The sequence below is a fragment of the Acomys russatus genome, chromosome 1 (assembly GCF_903995435.1).
Source record: "Acomys russatus chromosome 1, mAcoRus1.1, whole genome shotgun sequence".
Lineage (NCBI taxonomy): Eukaryota > Metazoa > Chordata > Mammalia > Rodentia > Muridae > Acomys > Acomys russatus.
The window spans coordinates 43,519,613-43,537,559 of NC_067137.1; the positions used below are offsets into that span (position 1 = coordinate 43,519,613).

Here is a 17,947-nt window from a genome sequence, read left to right on the forward strand (position 1 = left end):
TCAAGAGGAGAGATGTAAAATTAGATGACAGTTGTTCTCCTCACTCACTAAGTGTGGCTAACTTTCAGAACCTCATCCATAGGTGATATACCCTACGTCTCCAACTTCTTAAGGAGTCTGGGAACAGAGGGGGGTGTTTGAATCCCAGTAGTCGCCTATTACCCTTCAAGGTGTGGGGAGTATGTTAACAGTATACAAAACCCGTTCCTGTCTTGAAGTAGATTCTAAATGAGTACCAACCGAGGGAAGGGGGAAGCCATGGTATAAGAAATTAGGGTTCCAGCCTCTGGGCTGACTGAAGCCGTCTTCATAGACAGGAGGCAGCCATCTTGCTAGGGCTGTGTTGGAGGCTCCCCATCTGGGGTGATCTCTGTGGAGACAGATGAAGGGATGTGCTTGAGATAGAAGAGGATAAAGAAATGTTGGGGTCTAAATACAGTATACCTCACTCAAGATGATGCACCAAGATGGCATCTCCAAGTCTCTAGGTAGCTCCTATTGGCTGATCCTCCTGATGAATTTCCCTGGGCTTGTGGAGGGAACTGACTCCTAGGACCTCTGGCTGTAACCTTTCTGAGTGGGACTCCTACCTTGAGGATCAGTCTGCTGGTAGCCTCATCACACTGTCAGACATCTCTTCAAAGTAGGGTACTCATCTTTCTAGAATGTCCTATGGGGACAGATATTTGGGACATTCAAAGGGACTATTTGAAATAGTGTAATATACAAGCACCTTTAATCAAGACACACCAGGGCCCCTGTGCTTATCATGATGATGGTATTTATACTAGAAATAAGGTGCTTAGGAAATTAGCAGAAGTGAGAGGACCACCAAGGGAACACATATTAATAGGTATACTTGAATTAAAAATACAATTAGGCCTTTTCCTGTGTTAATTGCTTTGACTTAAGAATGAACCCCATCACCAAAGCTAAAGGGGGATGTCTTCTACACCCAAATTGATCTGTGATTTTATTCTTTAGTCAAAGCATAGTTGGCAGAAATATATTTAAGGCCCATGTTAAGGCAAAGCTGTATTGATGGATTTTTACTGATTTCCCAAGCTGCTTCTGAGGATGTGAGGGACAGAGCCTCTAAACCAAAGGCAAAAAGGGATAGTTAGATGTTGTTTGATACCTTCTAGCACCTTCTGCAGAAGCTGAGAAACTGCAATGTTAATGACTGGCTACTAATCCCAGTGAAAAGCAGATACGTTCCAAGTTTTGTTTCAGTAGAACAACCACCTGGCTTTTGTTGTTTTGTGATAAATCAACACGTGTTTTGTTTTGAGATGGCCTCATGTAGCCCAGACATACTTTGAATTCATTACAGATGACCTTGAACTTCTGATCCTTTTGCCTCCACCTCCTAGGATTACAAGCATGTATTATTATGTCCATGTGCAGTGTACGTGGTGTTGACACTTGGACCCAGAGCTTTGTGCACGCTAGGCAAGCACTCTGCAAACTGTGCTGCCTCCTCAGACCCAATAGGCAATTTTAATGAAAGTTCATTAGTATGTTCATTTTCTTGTGTATCTCAGAAAGAATTTTGAAACCCAATTCATATTTTGTAATAAAACTTCCGTTGTTGGCTACAAGTTCACATGTACAAGGTTCTCCAGGTTCCTTTATGAAGAGGGGAAAGTTGGTCACTGTCTGTCCATTTTGTGCCTCATCAGAGGGAACTGAGATCAGTGACTCAGTCTGAGTCACGAGAGAGGGAGGAAGTGATTAGAAAGTGTGGAAGAGTTAGAGGTGGGTGGGTAACTATTGTTCATAGCCTGAGTGGTCACAGAGAGAGGAATCTGAAAGAAGTACCTGAGAATTTGATTTTGAAACTTTTGATCTGCAGTCTTGCCAGGGAAGCAGGGAAGCTACCTGCAGAATGTCACCTCTGCTTCTGCTCCTCCAGATCCAATCCTCAGTCACACACCCAGCTCTCCAGCAGACCACTTGCTGTAGACTCCCTTTCCTCTCTGACCCCATCTCCTACAGATCAGGAAGATCTTCTCTTCCTAACCTCCCTTCCAACTTATCCCGCTATCCCAGCCTCCTACTTCAGCTGGCTCTCCTTGCTAACCCACAGGCCACTCCTGCCGGAGAAGCAGGCAGGCTGACTGCAGCTCTTCCCTTCTCCTTCCTCCTTCAGATCCAATTATCTGGTTCCATCCCCAGCTCCATGGCAGATCTTCTGAGGTGACCTCTCTTCACCCTCTGCCCCATTCCAAGGAGCCTACATAAGCAGGTCCTGGTGGGACACTCTGCTTTCCTCCTGCTGTGAGCCCTTTCAGGCCCCTGGCTTATCCTCATCCCTAAGTGTTAGCTCCCAATACCCAGAAGCACATTTTACCTGGAGCCCCAGGTGGCCACACCTACCAGAAAATTTCCCGCCAGACAACACACAGTTAACACACTCTCCTAAAATCCAGAGAGGAAACAAAAACCAAGGAACCAAACACCCACCCAACCAAGACAAGACCAGATATCAGCACCTAGAACTATAATTTTCCCAACCCCAGATGCCTAGACGCCAGCGTAAAAACACAATCGGTAACAGACAAGACACTATGTGTCTCCACTAGAGCCCATCATCCCCACCACAGCAGCCCCTGAGTATTCTAACACAGCTGATGAACAAGGAAAGGACCCTTAACAAAAAGAAAGAAAAGGCCCCCTTAAAAAGCCCTTAAAAGATGATAGAGCTTTTAAAAAGAGGAAATAAAAAAATCCCTTAAAGAAATACAGGAAAACAACAACAATGGAAGGAAATGAATGAAACTATTCTAGACCTGTTTAAAAAAATAAAATAAAAGAATCAATAAAGAAAACTGTAAATTTCCCAAATGGAGAGAATTTTGGAAATAAAGAAATGAGGAATTTGAATAGGACCTACAGAGTCAACTTTTACCAACAGAATTCAAAAAATGGGAGGGAGACTTGCAGGTATTGAGAGAAGAAATGGATACATCAGTCAAAGAAAATGTTAACAATAAAAAACCCCTGACACAAAGCATTCAGGAAGTCTGGGACACCATGAATAGACCAAATCTAAGAATAATAGGAATAGAGGAAGGAAAAAAGAAAACCAGGTCAAAGGCCCAGAAAATATTTTCAACAAAATCATCCAAGAAACAATATCTAACCTAAAGAAGGAAATGTCTATGAAGGTGTAATAAGCATACAGAACACCAAATAGATTGAACCAGAAAAGAAAGTCCCTTCAGCACATAATAATCAAGACACTAAAAATACAGAACAAAGAAAGAATAGTAAAAGCTGCAAGGGAAAAAAAGGCCAAGTAACATATAAAGGGAGACCTATTAGAATTATACCTGTCCTTTGTCAGATGTAGGGTTGGTGAAGATCTTTTCCCAGTCTTTAGGCTGTCTCTTTGTTCTGTTGACAGTGTCTTCTGCCTTACAGAAGCTTCTCAGCTTCATGAAGTCCCATTTATTAATTGTTGACCTTAAGGCCGGGGCTGTTGGAGTTCTGTTCTGTTCACCAAGTTGTCTCCTGTGCCAATGAGTTCCAGGCTCTTCCCTACTTTTTCTTCTAACAGATTTAGTGTCTCTGGTTTTATATTGATGTCTTTAATGTACTTTGACTTGAGTTTTGTGCATGGTGATAAATATGGATGTACTTGCATTTTTCTACATGTAGACATCCAGTTAGACCAGGAAAATATATAAAGAACACAAGAAATTAAACACCACTAAACCAAATAACCCAATTAAGAAATAGGGCTCAGAATTAAACAGAGAATTCTCAATAAAGGAATATCAAATGGCTGAGAAACACTTAAAGAAATGCTCAATGTCCTTAGTCATCAGAGAAATTAAAACCATCTTACACCCATCAGAATGGCTAAGATCAAAAACTCAAGTGACAGCACATGCTGGGGAAGATGTGGAGAAAGGGGATCATTCCTTCTTTGCTGGTGTGAGTGCAAACTCATAGAAACACTTTCGAAATCAATCTGGTGCTTTATTAGAAAACTGGGAATAGGGCTATCTCAAGACCCAGCTATTCCACTCCTTGGAATATACTCAAAAGATGCTCCACCACACAACAAGGACATTTGCTTAACCATATTCATAGCAGCCTTACTTGTAATAGCCAGAACCTGGAAATAACCTAGATGTCCCTCAGTCAAAGAATGGATAAAGAAACTGTGGTACATTTACATTATGGAATACTACTCAGCTACTAAAAACAAGGAAATCCTGAAATTTGTGGGCAAATGGAACTGGAAATGATCATCCTGAGTGAGTTAACCCAGACCCAGAAAGACTCACATGATATATACTCACTTATAATTGGACACTAGCCCTAAATGGATGTCATGAAAGTCTTCACTTAACAGGAGAATGGGATAGATGCAGGGACTTCCTATTGGGACTCTGGGTAGGAGAAATATGGGAGAATGGGGAAATAGAAGGATCAAGAGGGTCCTAGAAACCTACAAGAAGACCATCAACACTGGTGGATGTGGATCCAGGGGGTCTGCTCAAACTACTGTACCAACCAAGGACAATGTATATAGTAAACCTAGAACACCTATTCAGATCTAGCCAATGGACAGCACATTCTCCACAGTTCTTTGGAGAGTGGGGATTGACTGTGACATGAACTCTGATTCTATATTATATTTGACCACTGCCCCTTGGTAGGGAGGCCTGGTGGCACTCAGAGATAGGATAATCAGGCTACCAGAATGAGACTTGATAGGCTGTGACCTATCAAGTGGGGAAGAGGTCCCCTTCTGTCACAGACCTAAGGGAGGGGAATAGGGTGAAAGAGGGAGGAAGGGAGAAATGGGAAGATACATGTGAGGGGATAGTAATTGAGATGTAATCCGAATAAATTAATTAAAAAAAAAAGAATTATACCTGTCTTCTCAATGGAGACTCTAAACACCACAAGGGCCTGTGACGATATGCTACAGACTCTAAGATACAACAGATACCAGCCCAGACTAATATACTCAGCAAAACTTTCAATTACCACAAATGGAGAAGATAAGACATTCTATGGTAAAACCAACTTTAAGCAATATTTAGCTACAAATCCAGTCCTACAGACAGTGCTACAAGAAAAACTCCAATATAGGAAGGTTATCTATAGAAAAGTTACCTATAACTATGAAAATACAGAAAATAAATAACCTCATAACTGTAAAATCAAAAGAAGGGAAGCACACACCAAGACCACTACCACCACCAACAAAATAATAGGCATCTTTCAATATCAATGGACTCATTTTCCAATAAAAAGAATTATTAAAACATTAACAGAATGGGTGTGAAGACAGGATCCAACATTGTGCTGCATCCAGGAAACACACCTCATCATTAACGATGGGCATTACCTTAGGGTAAAGGGTTAGAAAAAGATATTCCAAACAAATGGACCTAAGAAAGAAGCTGGTACAGCTATTTTAATATCTAACAAATTAGACTTCAAGTCAAAAATATCAAAAGAGATAGGAAAGGATACTTTTGTACTCATCAAAAGAAAAATCCACCGAGATAATATTTCAAATCTTAACATCTATGCCTAAACACAGGGTCACCAAAGTTTGCAAAAGAAACACCACTACAGCTTAAATTACATACTGACACTCGCACACTGATACTAGGAAACTTTAATTCCTCGTTCTTACCAATAGATAGGTCATCTGGACAAAAATTAAACAGAGAAATGCTGGAAGTAACAGATGTTATAAGCTAAATGGACCTAACAGATACTTACAAAACATTTCACCCAAATACAAAAGAATATACCCTCTTCTCTATATCTTTTGGAACACAAAGCAAGTTTCAACAGGTAGAAGAAAATTGAAATAACTCCCTGCATCCTATCAGACTACCATGGATTAAAGCTGGATTTCAACAACAGAAAGGTTACAAATTCATGGAAAATGAATAACTCTACTGAATAAGAAACAGCTGAAGACAGAGAAAAAAAATTCAGACTTTCTGGAATTGAGTGAAAATAGATATATAACACACCCAAATTTATAGGACAGACTGAAATAGTTCTAAGAAGCAAATTCTAAGTTACTACAATTTAAAAAATGGAGCAATCTCATACTAGAAACTTAACAATACACCTGAAAGCACTAGAACAAGCAAAGAAAAAAAGCATATCCAAAAAGAGTAGATGCTAAGAGATAATCAAACTCAGGATCGAAATCAACAAAATAGAAACAAAGGGAATAATACAAAGAATCCATGAAACAAAGAACTGGTTCTTTGAAAAAATTAAGAAGATTAACAAATCCTTATCCAAGTTAACTAACAGGCAGAGAGAACACATTAAGATAAAAAAAAAAAAATCATTAATGAAAAGGACATAACAATGGATACTAAAGAAATCCAGAGAATTATAAGGATGTAATTGAAAATCATATGCTCCACCAAATTGGAAAATCTAACAAAAATGGGTCATTTTCTCAATAGGTACCACTTGCCAAAGTTAAATCAGGTTCAGATAAACAATTTAAACAGACCTTTAACCCTTAGTGAAATTGAAGTAATCATTAGAAGCACCCCCACAAAGCTCAGGGCCAGATGGTTTTAGCACAGATTTTTACCAGACTTTCCAAGAGAGAATGACTTATACAATAAAACTTCAAGTCTTTGCAGAAAGAAATTAAGAAGATATCAGAAGATGGAAAGACCTCCTACGCTCATGGATTGGTAGGATTAATGTAAAAATGGTCATCCTGCTGAAAGTAATCCACAGATTCATTGCAATTGCCACCAGAATTCCAAGATAATTTATTACCTGTCTTGAAAGGATTATTTTCAGCTTTATATGGAAACAAAGAAAGAAGAAAACCTAGGCTAGCTTAAACCATCACGAATAATAAAAGAACTGATGGAGGTCTCACTATTCCTGATTTCAAGTGGTACTACTCCCAGTGACATTCCACTAGACTGAGATCAGTGCTTTATTCAGCCATCATCAGAGAGGCTTCCTCTTGCTCATAGATGGGAGCAAACACTGAGACCCACAGCCAGACATCACACACACAGAGAAAGAGGGAGGGAGAGAGAGAGCGAGAGAGGGAGAGGGGGGAGAGGGAGAGAGAGAGAGAGAGAGAGAGAGAGAGAGAGAGAGAGAGAGAGAGAGAGAGAGAGAGAGAGAGAGAGAGAGAGAGGGAGAGAGAGAGAGAGAGAGAGGGAGAGAGAGAGAGAGAGAGAGAGGGAGAGAAGAAAGAGAGAAAGACCTTGGAACACCCATCTTTAAATGGAATGTCTCAATCAAATCCCTCTCCTCAGAGCTCAGGGAACCCTGCAGAAGAGGAGATGGAAAGAGAGTAAGAGCCAGAGGGGCTGGAGGACACCAGGGGAACAATTAACTAAATTAATTGAGCAAAGCTGATATGAACTCAGGCTGAGCAGCAAGCATGGGGCCTGCATAGATGTGCTTCAGGTCCCCTGCATATATGCTATAGCTCTCAGTTTAGTGATTTTATGGGACTTCTGAGTGTGTGAGCATGTAGGCCTCTGGCTTTCTCTTGGCTTTTTTTTTTTTTTTTTTTTACTTTTTTTTGATTTGTCTAACTTTGATGTGATGGTTTTATTTTATTACATTTTATTTTAAGTTTTGCTGTTATCTCTTAGAAGCCTTCTCTTTTCTAATGAGAGACATCAAGGGAGTAGAACCAGGTGGGAGGAAAGTTGTGGAAGAACTGGGAAGAGCAGAAAGAGGGGGGAAACTATAATTAGGATACATTGTATGAGAAAAGACCTATTTTCAATAATGGGAAAAAGAAAATAGTTGTATTTTAATATCTATCTTAAAATATATATTTTAAAATGGATATATATGCCCTTAGAATACAGAACTGAAATGAGAAAAGTGATTATTTCTTTGCATGTGTGTGTATGTTCATATGTGGTGTGTGTGTGTGTGTGTGTGTGTTCATGCGTGTGTCTAGAGGTTTATGTCAGGTACCCTCTTCTATTCCTCTTTATCTTCTATGTTAAGCAGGGTATCTTGTTGAACCAGTGCTCCACTCCTTTGGATAAGTTGGGCAAACTATCATCTTGCCATCTTTTGCTCCAGAAATCCCTGGTCCCTGCCAGCTGAGCTTTGGGGTTATAGATGGGCTGCCACACTCACCCGGCATTTACATGGACTCTGCGGACGCAGTGGTCACCCTGTATGGCAAGCACTTTACAAGCTGAGCCATTTCCCTAGCCCGGTAAATGAGTTTTAATCTCTTTTGGACTGTTTCAACACTGTTTTTCCTTGTCCATACTCTTGTGGATAGAGATTGTAACCCTTCCTTTTTGTCATGGAGATGTCTGCAGACAGTGGGGTGCAGGGGCGGAGGGGTTGCTGAGGCAGTTATGCATTACAAAGAACTGCTTAAAATGACCTTGGAGGGGGAAGTCCTCATTGTTTGCATGTCTGATGCTTCACCTAGGAACATTCCAGAAGAAGGACTAGTTAGTAACAGACCAGGATGTCTTTTGTATGTCTGGAGAGACAGTAAGTAGAAAACAACTCTATTATTAATACTTCATTGACATCTAGCCCACCAGTGGGCTCAATTTAGAGTAGTGCTTTTAATTAGCAACACGAAGGCAGCCAGCCTTTTGCACAGATTTGTTACAATCAGCTGTTCCTTCCTGTAGCTCCCTCCATAAAGTACAGCTCTCGGGAGGCCTTATTTCACCCAGGCAAAACTAATATGTTTACACGGCTTTGCTGTGATTTCTTTCTTTCTTTCTTCCCCATTTCAAAAATTCACTAGGAGGCCTTAGGTACTCAAGAACACCAGGTTGCTGCTGTGGACACACAGTGTGTCACCGGACCTGTACAGCTAGGGTCAGCTGATTAACAAGAGCCTAGATGGACATTACTGAATGCCTCTTGCTGTTCTGGACCACATGGGAACGCCTATCAGCACGTGCATCCCTGGAGTCGATGCATCACACTGCATTTATCTTCATTAGGCTTTGGTTAATGGCAGTAATGCAAACATGCTGACAGCAGCAATGAACAGAAATGTCTCTGCAAGTCCTTTCAGGGTGTGGTGCCTGTTCTTCATTCATAGATCCAGTGAGCAGGACTTAGGCACAGGTGCCAGATATTGTTGTCATCTCAGTATTCCACATTCTAACGAGGAAAAAGCCCTGTACTTCCATCTCAAAAGGGACCATGAGGCTACTATGCAAGGAGATGTCATTCTGTTTGTTTTTCTGCCCATCTACCCAGCCCCAACCCACAGGAAAAAGCAGCAGAATATCCCTGGGTCATATATGAGATTAGTCTTTCTTTTTACTTCTACCTTACTTTCCAGCAGTAAGGTAGAATGACGTGGAATGAGGGTGGTGGCTGCTTTGCATGGGCAGGTACACACAGCAGCTCAGCACATCTTAGCAGGCACACACACATCCTGGAGTGGTCCAAGAAGTTCACTACCTTCCCAAAAGGTGGCCTGGAAGAGCAAGAAAAGCTTGGTTCTTGATTTTGGGGAAATCTCTGGTGGGAGCTGCTTCACTGGGCACAATTCAAGCATCCTAGAGGTGGGCTTCTCATTGCTCTGGGCAGTGAGCATGTCGGGGTCTCTCAGACAAGAAAAGTGCTTTTCTTTACCTGGTATAAATGTGAGCTTCTTCAAGAGTTTTGAAAAATCTCTCTTCTGGAGCCACTAGTGCCCATGTCTGAGGGTTGTACAGGACACCAGCATCAATGGCTCCTTTTCCTTTAAGGTTAATCAGATTGTTTGGGGTGCATTGATCTCACACCAAAATGAGAGGATTTGTTTTGATGTCTAATGTCTAGTTTCTACATTGTTAAGTGATATCTCCCTTTTTGAATATTGAAATGCGATTTAGATTCTAAACAGGCCCATGTCTGTAACAACTATTGTTTAAAGCAACTTAATTATCAATTTATAGATTTTCCCCAAAGGAGATGAATGTGTTAATTTCTCCCAGGGATGCTTTGAAAAGTATTGCAATTTCACAAATTATGTTAAGATGCAAATAAAAAAATAGTGAGTAAAGGACCGGGTAAGTATGTGCCCAGAAGACACACGTCTTTGGAAAGGGCTTGCTGTGCATGTAGACACACAGAAGTCAGCAGGCTACCTCAGAGCATCACACCTGCTGCTAGCTAATCCTGCTGGAATGGTCCTAATTGAAGCTGTCAGTTATCAGGACTGGATTATCTCACAATGTGTTTGGAAGGCAAACTCAAAGTTTAACTATTATGGAATGATTATAGACACCTGCACAACAAATTACATTTGATGTGCAGATGGAGTTGGGAGTTCTTCTGGAAACAGAAACACATCCATCAAATTTTCTTTTCAGAGTTTGTCATTTCCCCTAAGGGGAAAAAAAAAAAAAAACAAAAAACAAAAAAACTCTGTGCCTTTAGACTCTATTGAAGAGAAATGTCCCTCCAAATGAGGAACAAGTACAGGTCAGCCTGTAGGGAAGCTGACATGTTGGCCTTAGCAAAGTTCGCCTTCTATAGATCACAGCACCTGTCTGTTGTTGAGTGGGAGGTACAGTTGGCTAAGCAAAGGTTAGACTCTCTCAAGTCAACCCTGGTGAGGGGATAATAAGACCATGAGAGGCTAGGTCATCAGGCTCATCACACACTTTCCAGAAGCTGAAAGGACTGTTCTAATTCTGAGATGCGGTAGTACCCTGAGCTAGTCAGGTCACCTACTTACTGTGGGAACCCTCCAAGACTGGGGACAAGAACAAGGGAGTCAGATGCTGAAGAGTCGCTTCATGGTGACAGTCATAGTAGCTATTACTGGGCTCCAGAGGACATATATGGTTGGTCACATTCTCATCCATGTCCTTTAGCAGAATCTGAGCATGATATCACAGGGTTGGGATGCATGCTCTGCCCTGCCCTGATCTTATCTGTTCCCATGCTTGTTGGAAGGGTCATACTTCCTTCTCAAGGGCCAAGCTTTGGATCCCAGGCTGAGCTCTAAGAAGTACCACACATATCTGCATCCACCCTTGCTGTTGTTTCTTCACGTGCTTAGGGCTCCACGTGTCCCTTCTTTTCTATTTAGTTTCTTAAGTAGAAAACCACTCTCCAAGGTAGGTGAACATCTCTACTCCTAGGAACTACTTAGAAGGAACTACCGAGTGGACCATTCCCTAGCCAGGGGATCATGGTCTATGTAAAGCCGAGAAAGCCAGCCAAACAGCAGCAGCCCCTTGTGCACATGGCTTGTTGGGTAATCTATTTTTGTTAGAAGAGCTGGCTTCCCCTCAACTATCTGGGGCTCACATCCCTCCTCTGTGTCTGTGGAGGCATGTGTTTAACACAGTGCTTGTAACATGGTGTCTGTTCCATTCCAACCATATGTTTAAGTCTTTATGAGAGAGGCATGACCCTGAAGCATCTCATGCTTGGGATCCCTCCACAATGCCAAGCATGGATGAAGAGGATGTTTGTCCATCCCACTCAGTATCTTTACCTCTCCAGCTACTGCCTGGAAAAGCACTTCCTTTTTTCCACCTTTCAGTGTGAGTCCAATGCCTATTGAAACACATCAAAGGCTTCTGTATTTGGCTGGATTTTAGGTAGCTTGCTTTCCTCTTTCTAGAATATTTCTTAAAGACTGGTTTTAAAAGATGAAAGGACATCCATGCTTCCCACTGGTAGGTTCTGAGCTATGTGGGGTTGGGGGTAGGAAGCAGATATGGTTCTATAAACCCTGAGTGTCAAAAACAGCCATCACTTCCTTAGGGCTTCATGGGTAAAGCTGAAGGCTTCTGGTAATGAACCCTCAGAGGGAAAGGCTCAGTAGTAAAATGACAGCAAGGGTTAGAGAAAAAGCCTCCATGGGTGGGCAGAACACACTCAGGTGTGATGAACAATTCTGAAAGACAACCACTGGATGGAAGGGCTGAGAATTTATCCATTTTCTTAGACTCAGGATCCATCTAGGTAGGCAGTTCTAGACATCTAAAGTCTACCCACAGGGAAGTTGCTAGAGGGTGGGCCCAGCCTTTCTCTGTGCCTTAAGAATTCCTGCACCCAGGGCACAGTTTTCAGTTTCTTAGCATGCAGGTTTGTGGTATAAGCTCTCTGTATTTTCGGGGAAGGAAACAGTGGCCAGGGAGGGAGAATGCTACTGTAGCTCTAACCACTTCTGCCATGGAAGTTATCGGTGCTCAGTGTTAGCTTCAGCTGCGAGGAAGAGGAAGCAACAACAGTGGGGCAGCCACCGGAGTTTCCCTGGGACCAGCGGCAATCAAATCAGCAAGAACTTACCGTCAATTAAAATTAGATTGCCTACAAAGTCATGTTTACAGGTGATGGTGACTGGGGCAGGAGCTCTGCTTTGTCCCATTCCTCACAGCTACCTGACTGTAGCTCCTTGAGTGGAAAAAGCCAGTGTCCAGGTGGTTATGCTTTGCTGGTGAGATCCACACTGGCTTTCAGACTATGACCAAAGTCTTTGTTTCTGTTGGATTCTGCTTTTCTAGTAGGGTTAAGACCTCTGTGATTAGACGTACCTCTTCCCCTAATTGCCAGAGTTCAGCAGTGAGCTCTCACATACATGGGGATCCTTGGCTCAGGATAAAGTACTAGCTGTTGAAATACATTAAGCATCATCTATGTAGACATGCACAAAGCTCTCCTCCTCGGTGCCCACTACAAATGAGGGACCCACAGGTGAGACGATGGAGCAGAAGCTCCCTCCGATGACGATTAGTGTTGATCATCAACCTGAAACGATTTAGCATCATCTGGTAGATGCCTGTGCATGCCTGTTGGGGGAAGACTGATGTGGGAAGACCCATCTTGATTGTGTTTCAGACTGTCCCTCAGGCAGGGGATCCTAGACTATATAAAGTGGAGAAAGCCAGCCAAGCAGTAACCAGCGTTCAGTGTTTTCTTCATTCAGGACGGTGGGTACAATGTGAGCTTCTGCTTCGTGATCCTACCGCACTGATTGCCCCACAATGATATAGCCCAGAATAGATCCTCTCCCCCTTGCATTGGTTTTTCATGGAATCTTATCATCACAATGGGAAAAGAAACTAAGAAAACCTCAGTGTAACCCACTGAGAGAAAATAGGACAATAAGCAATAGTCTCTATCTTAACAAGAGCTGGGAAACGAGGGGATGTACCAGGTGAACTCTCCGTAGGCAAGACCATGAAGTTCCTGCCAAGGCTAGTAGGAATTCCAGAGAGATCCCCCAGCTACATACACGGTAGGAACTCTGGGCTGGAGAAAGACAGAGAAGGCTGTACAAATGTGACCAGGGGCTGTATATACAGCAGAGACAGAAGACCAGCATGGGCTCTGTAGACAGAGGCTGAAGTGTGCGGGAAGCCGAGCCTCATTGGGAATCGGGAGGGAATGGCCTAAGAAGGAAACACCCTGCTACTGCCTGGGTAAGTGGTGACCGAAGAGCTGGGAGGCACACTCCCGAACACAGGGGAGATGTGTCAAAAGACAAGACGAGAAGTGGCTTGATCTGAAGCTACCTGCTAACTGCAGAAGCGGACTCTGACAGAGGCAGCCAGAGTCCTGGGAAGAGGAACCTGCCCAGCTGAAAGGGTTAGCAATAATGTGAGTGTGGCCACACTAGTACCTTGGACATAGAGAATCAAGCCTGGAAAGCAAGGCCAGCCAGGGCACATGGAAACTATCTAACAGCAGTCCATCGGAAGGCTGGAAGAACCCAAGAAACAGCTGACATCTACTGGCAGCTGAGCAGAAACAACCTAGGAGGAGATTTGATAGAGTGTATGCAATGTCCCCCTCAAGAGGCTTGCTGCCTGCAGACAGTGGCCCTCACCCACACTCACTTCACACACTTCTTGGGTGTTCATCTAGCTCTCTACCCAGCCCTGATACGCAGCACTGTGTAGAGCCAAGGCAGGACTATGCACTCCCCACTATATATGGGTGTAGGATAGGGAGAAGGTAAAGGAAAGGATTAAAATGGAGAAACATGAAGAAAGTGGTCAAAGCACTGATGTAGCTGGCTGGCTAGACTAGGTGGGATGCCTCCAGAAAACTATACTGAGCTAGGATCTTGCTCTGAAGCTAAGTGATGGCAGGGGGAGAGGGTGTGTGTCAGGCATCATGATGATTTGTGTCTAACATAGGGCACATACATGGAGGGAAGCAAGCGCTACATGACACAAGGGCTGATACCTTGTGGCAAAGGGTCAAATTCTTCCTTTGGTCAAGGTTGGTGGGAGGAAGCAGACAGACTGGTAATACACTAGAGACAGGCAGGAGATTTGGAGAGATCAAAGATGCTTTCTAGGTATCTGGCTTGAGACATCAAGTGATGGTAATCCATTCTGTGATTTAGAATATGAGAGTGAGGCAGAGCAAAGAAGCTCTCCTTCGCCATCTCTGTCTGTAGTGCAGGGCAGCATGAGGGTAGTGATGCCAGGTAGTTGGAGTTGGGTGGATGGTCACAATTCAAAGATCTAATGGCCTACAACATGATGTCTTGTAGTCATGATCAAGCTCATGAGGGGCCCATGATGGTAGAGGGTCTTCACACCGTACCTGTTGTTGCAAGCCCCTGTGATGGGTCGGTACTTATTCGCCAGGCAGGTGTCAGGACATCTTGGTGGCAGCATGAAAGGCAAGCATCCTGACAGGTTGGCAATTGTGCCCAGAAGGTCTGCTGATAGGGCATCTGCAGAACAGGACAGAGGAGACTGTGTATGACATCTACACCAGATAAACTTCCTTTCCAATATAGTGTCCGCCATCGTCTCAACATCCAAGTCTGCACTTCCTGTTCAGCCTCGTCACTGTTCTGAGAAAACCTATCATCCCCCACTCAGTCATACATCCCTTCATTCCTTCGTTCAGTCTCCTCAAACATCTTCGATGCTAGGAGAATGGGGTTTTGTTTACTTTTTGCTTTGTGATGATTCAGAAAAGCAAGCTAGGTGCCATGCTGCTCCAGGAAGACAAGGCAGTAGGCTACTTCTCAGAGTTGTCCACCTTCTCATGGGACACATGCCTGGGGCCAACTTGTTATATCTGTACAACAAGACATTCCCATCTCACAATTACCCAGGAGAGCACTAAGAGAGGATGAGCATCCTCCTGTAGAGACCCACCTTGGTTAAGCTTGCTAATACTGCTCATTCCTTCTACTATAAAAGCCTTTATTTTTTGTTCTCCTATTGATTCTTTTCTCTCAAAAATTCCTCTAGATTAGCGCCTCTGAAAACAGTCTTATTTGTTGATGTTTACTGTTTTTCTTGAGAATTTTGTCACTGTTTATGTTATTCAACAAATCAAGGTAAGGAAGCTCCAAGATCACCTATAAAACTGTGATGAATACATATTGATGAAACTGAGATACTTCCTAGGGAAAGAAAATCCAACAGGAATGCATGCTATTTTCAAATAGAAGAGAAATGGAGCAAGCATCTCAACGGTGAGTATTTCATTTCAGGCCACAGTGAGCAACCTCAGGAGGGTTTGTTTATACCTGTATGAGGGCTGTGTGGTCCTTGTTTGCTGGAGCACAGCAAACAAAATCCTGTAAAAAGACTCAGATGACTGAGCTTTTGTTGGTCAACAACCCGATGCTCAGGGAACAACCTAGTGCTTCTACCCAGTGCACTTACTGTTTGCTTATGGATGCGTGACAGGAAGTGTATCTGGATTGGCTCACTTTCCTTATATCTTAAATGTTCTGGAGTGGCTAAATCTATATTATTTATGTCAAAATATCCTTTAGGATATTTCACATATATCAGTTTCACATTATGGCCTGACTTCCCAATGTGCTCTCACTCTTACCTGGCCTGAGAGCCTTAGAACAGGAAGCAGGAGCCAGTAGGCTCCCATCCTGGAGACACGTCATCCCACCATCACTTCTACCACTGTCTGAGATGATGTCACTACTGGACAGGGAGCAGTGTCTGTAGAAAGGTCTTTCTATGTGGTCTGAAACAAACCCGTTTGCAGAATGACTTTACAGTTGCTATAAAAATCAAACTCAACTACTCAACGTAGGATCTGAGCACTGTACTTAATACTGGTTTAAAATGAGTTTATCTCATCAGGCAGAGCAGCATTAGATTAACTTACAGATCAAGTGGCTCGCCACACGGCACTGAAAATAAATCTCACCAAGTTTGCTAAAACGAAAGCTTATTTTTCAGTGCGGCACCACAAAAATTACGTTGCATCTCTGGCTTCCGTATCTCAGGTCCACAGCCGACTCCAGGCTTGTCTCATTTTTTGAAAAGCCCAGGCGGCTGTCACATTCCTTGGGTAACAGATTGTCAGAAGGCCCTGGCTGCAAACTGGGAAGTTGAGGCTCTGCTTGCTGTGACAAGGCACAACCTGAATGAATGTCTCCTTAGAGAGCCCCTACAGCTGAATGTACTCCGCAAGTTTCGTGAGGTGGGAAAGCTACAGGAAATTTCCCAATATATTTTAGACCATAAAAGGCGTGTTTAGATGTTTCACCAAATAGGATTTGAGTGGGGGAGAAGCTGATTTCCCAGAATAACAGAAATAAGAAACTGTGAGCGGGTTTAAGCAGAGGTGGAGGCCTGTGGGCTGCTTACCCGTGGGGAACTGTGACCTTCCACGTTTCATGGCTTGTATCGATGTTTCCATGATTTCTGCTGCTCGGGAAACAGCCCCACTGGTGGACTCTGGCAGCTTGGATAAAGACAGAAGCTGGGATGGGGAAAGGACTTCCCTTTTCTTGAGGTTTCTAGAGGACAAGGAGACTTAGGTTAGACGTGGCTTGAGGGGCACTCGGTTCGCAGTGGTACTTGATGAACAAGCATGTAAGCACTCAGATTTGATCTCCAGAACCTGTGGAAAAATCTGGGCATGGTGTCATGTTCCTGTATTTCCAGTGTTGGGAGGTAGAGGCAGGTAGATCTCTTGGATACCTTCTAGCCTAACCTAACTGGTAAGCTCAGGGTTTCAATGAAAGATCAAATTTCAAAATACAAGGTATATGACTCTTGAGGCTAACTTTTGGACTCCTCATGCATGTACATATGAACATGCAAACATGCATTTCCCCATCTTTCTTCTCCCTATCACCAACACATCTACCACATATGCATACACACCCAACAAATAAATAAACAAAACATTCAGTAAGGGACTGTGCATATGATGAAATGTGGACTATACAAAGAAAAAGCCTACATGGTTCTGAGCCACAGAATTGTTGGGGTCAGGTAAAAGGGATAGAACACAGCTACAGAGTATCAATTATTGGATGCTGGGAAAAAATGGTCATTGTTTTCTCTTTATAAAATAATCGATATCTGAATTGATTCTCTTTAGCAGTTCTTTGGTTTTCATCAAAACCTATGCAGGGCAGTCTCAGCTGGAAAGGGAGGCTCACCAAATGCTCCAGAGTCTGAGGGTCTGACGCCAGGCAGAACCCTGAAGCTGGCACAAGTATCCTTTCCTGCTGCCAACTGCCAGATGGACTGAGGTCTATATTACTGTGTACTTTGGGAAAACAGTCCTCTTTTCAGTGTTATCATACTGTGACTAAGTGGAATGTCTACATTTTCCATGTATTAGTAATAGCCTAAAATACACACTGATCTCTGAGCAAAAGTCATGTTTCAGATGCTCCAGTGCAGTGACATCATACTTTGGTCTGAAAACGTGACAAGAGGGGCCTCCTGCTCTTACCACAGAACAAAACCAGTTACTTCAGTGTCGTGTTCAGGCCAGTGTCTGTTGTAGCCATTTCTATATTTATGTGTATATCCAAACAGCATGCATGATATCTCAAAATATACAGTACCAAAAAAACCCTTGAAAACCTCAGAAAATAAATTCCATAATATGACAATTATATAGGCAAGGAATTTAACACTTAATTCACGCAACCTGAGCAGTTTTTATAAGGTAGATGTGACAGCAACAATGTTGAAATACAGGTACACTGAGCTCACAC

The 17,947-nt window shown here is 42.9% G+C and overlaps 1 protein-coding gene across 1 annotated transcript in view; it reads right to left on the reverse strand.

The window, feature by feature from the left end:
• Positions 1–17,947, reverse strand: part of Tpo (thyroid peroxidase) — a 62,644-nt gene that overhangs the window by 33,804 nt on the left and 10,893 nt on the right. The window contains exons 3-5 of the mRNA XM_051153593.1: positions 16,578–16,729; positions 14,545–14,677; positions 241–370 (exon numbers count right to left, since the gene is read on the reverse strand). Coding sequence (XP_051009550.1) covers positions 241–370; positions 14,545–14,677; positions 16,578–16,729 — 415 coding nt within the window. The remainder of the gene's footprint in view (positions 1–240; positions 371–14,544; positions 14,678–16,577; positions 16,730–17,947) is intronic.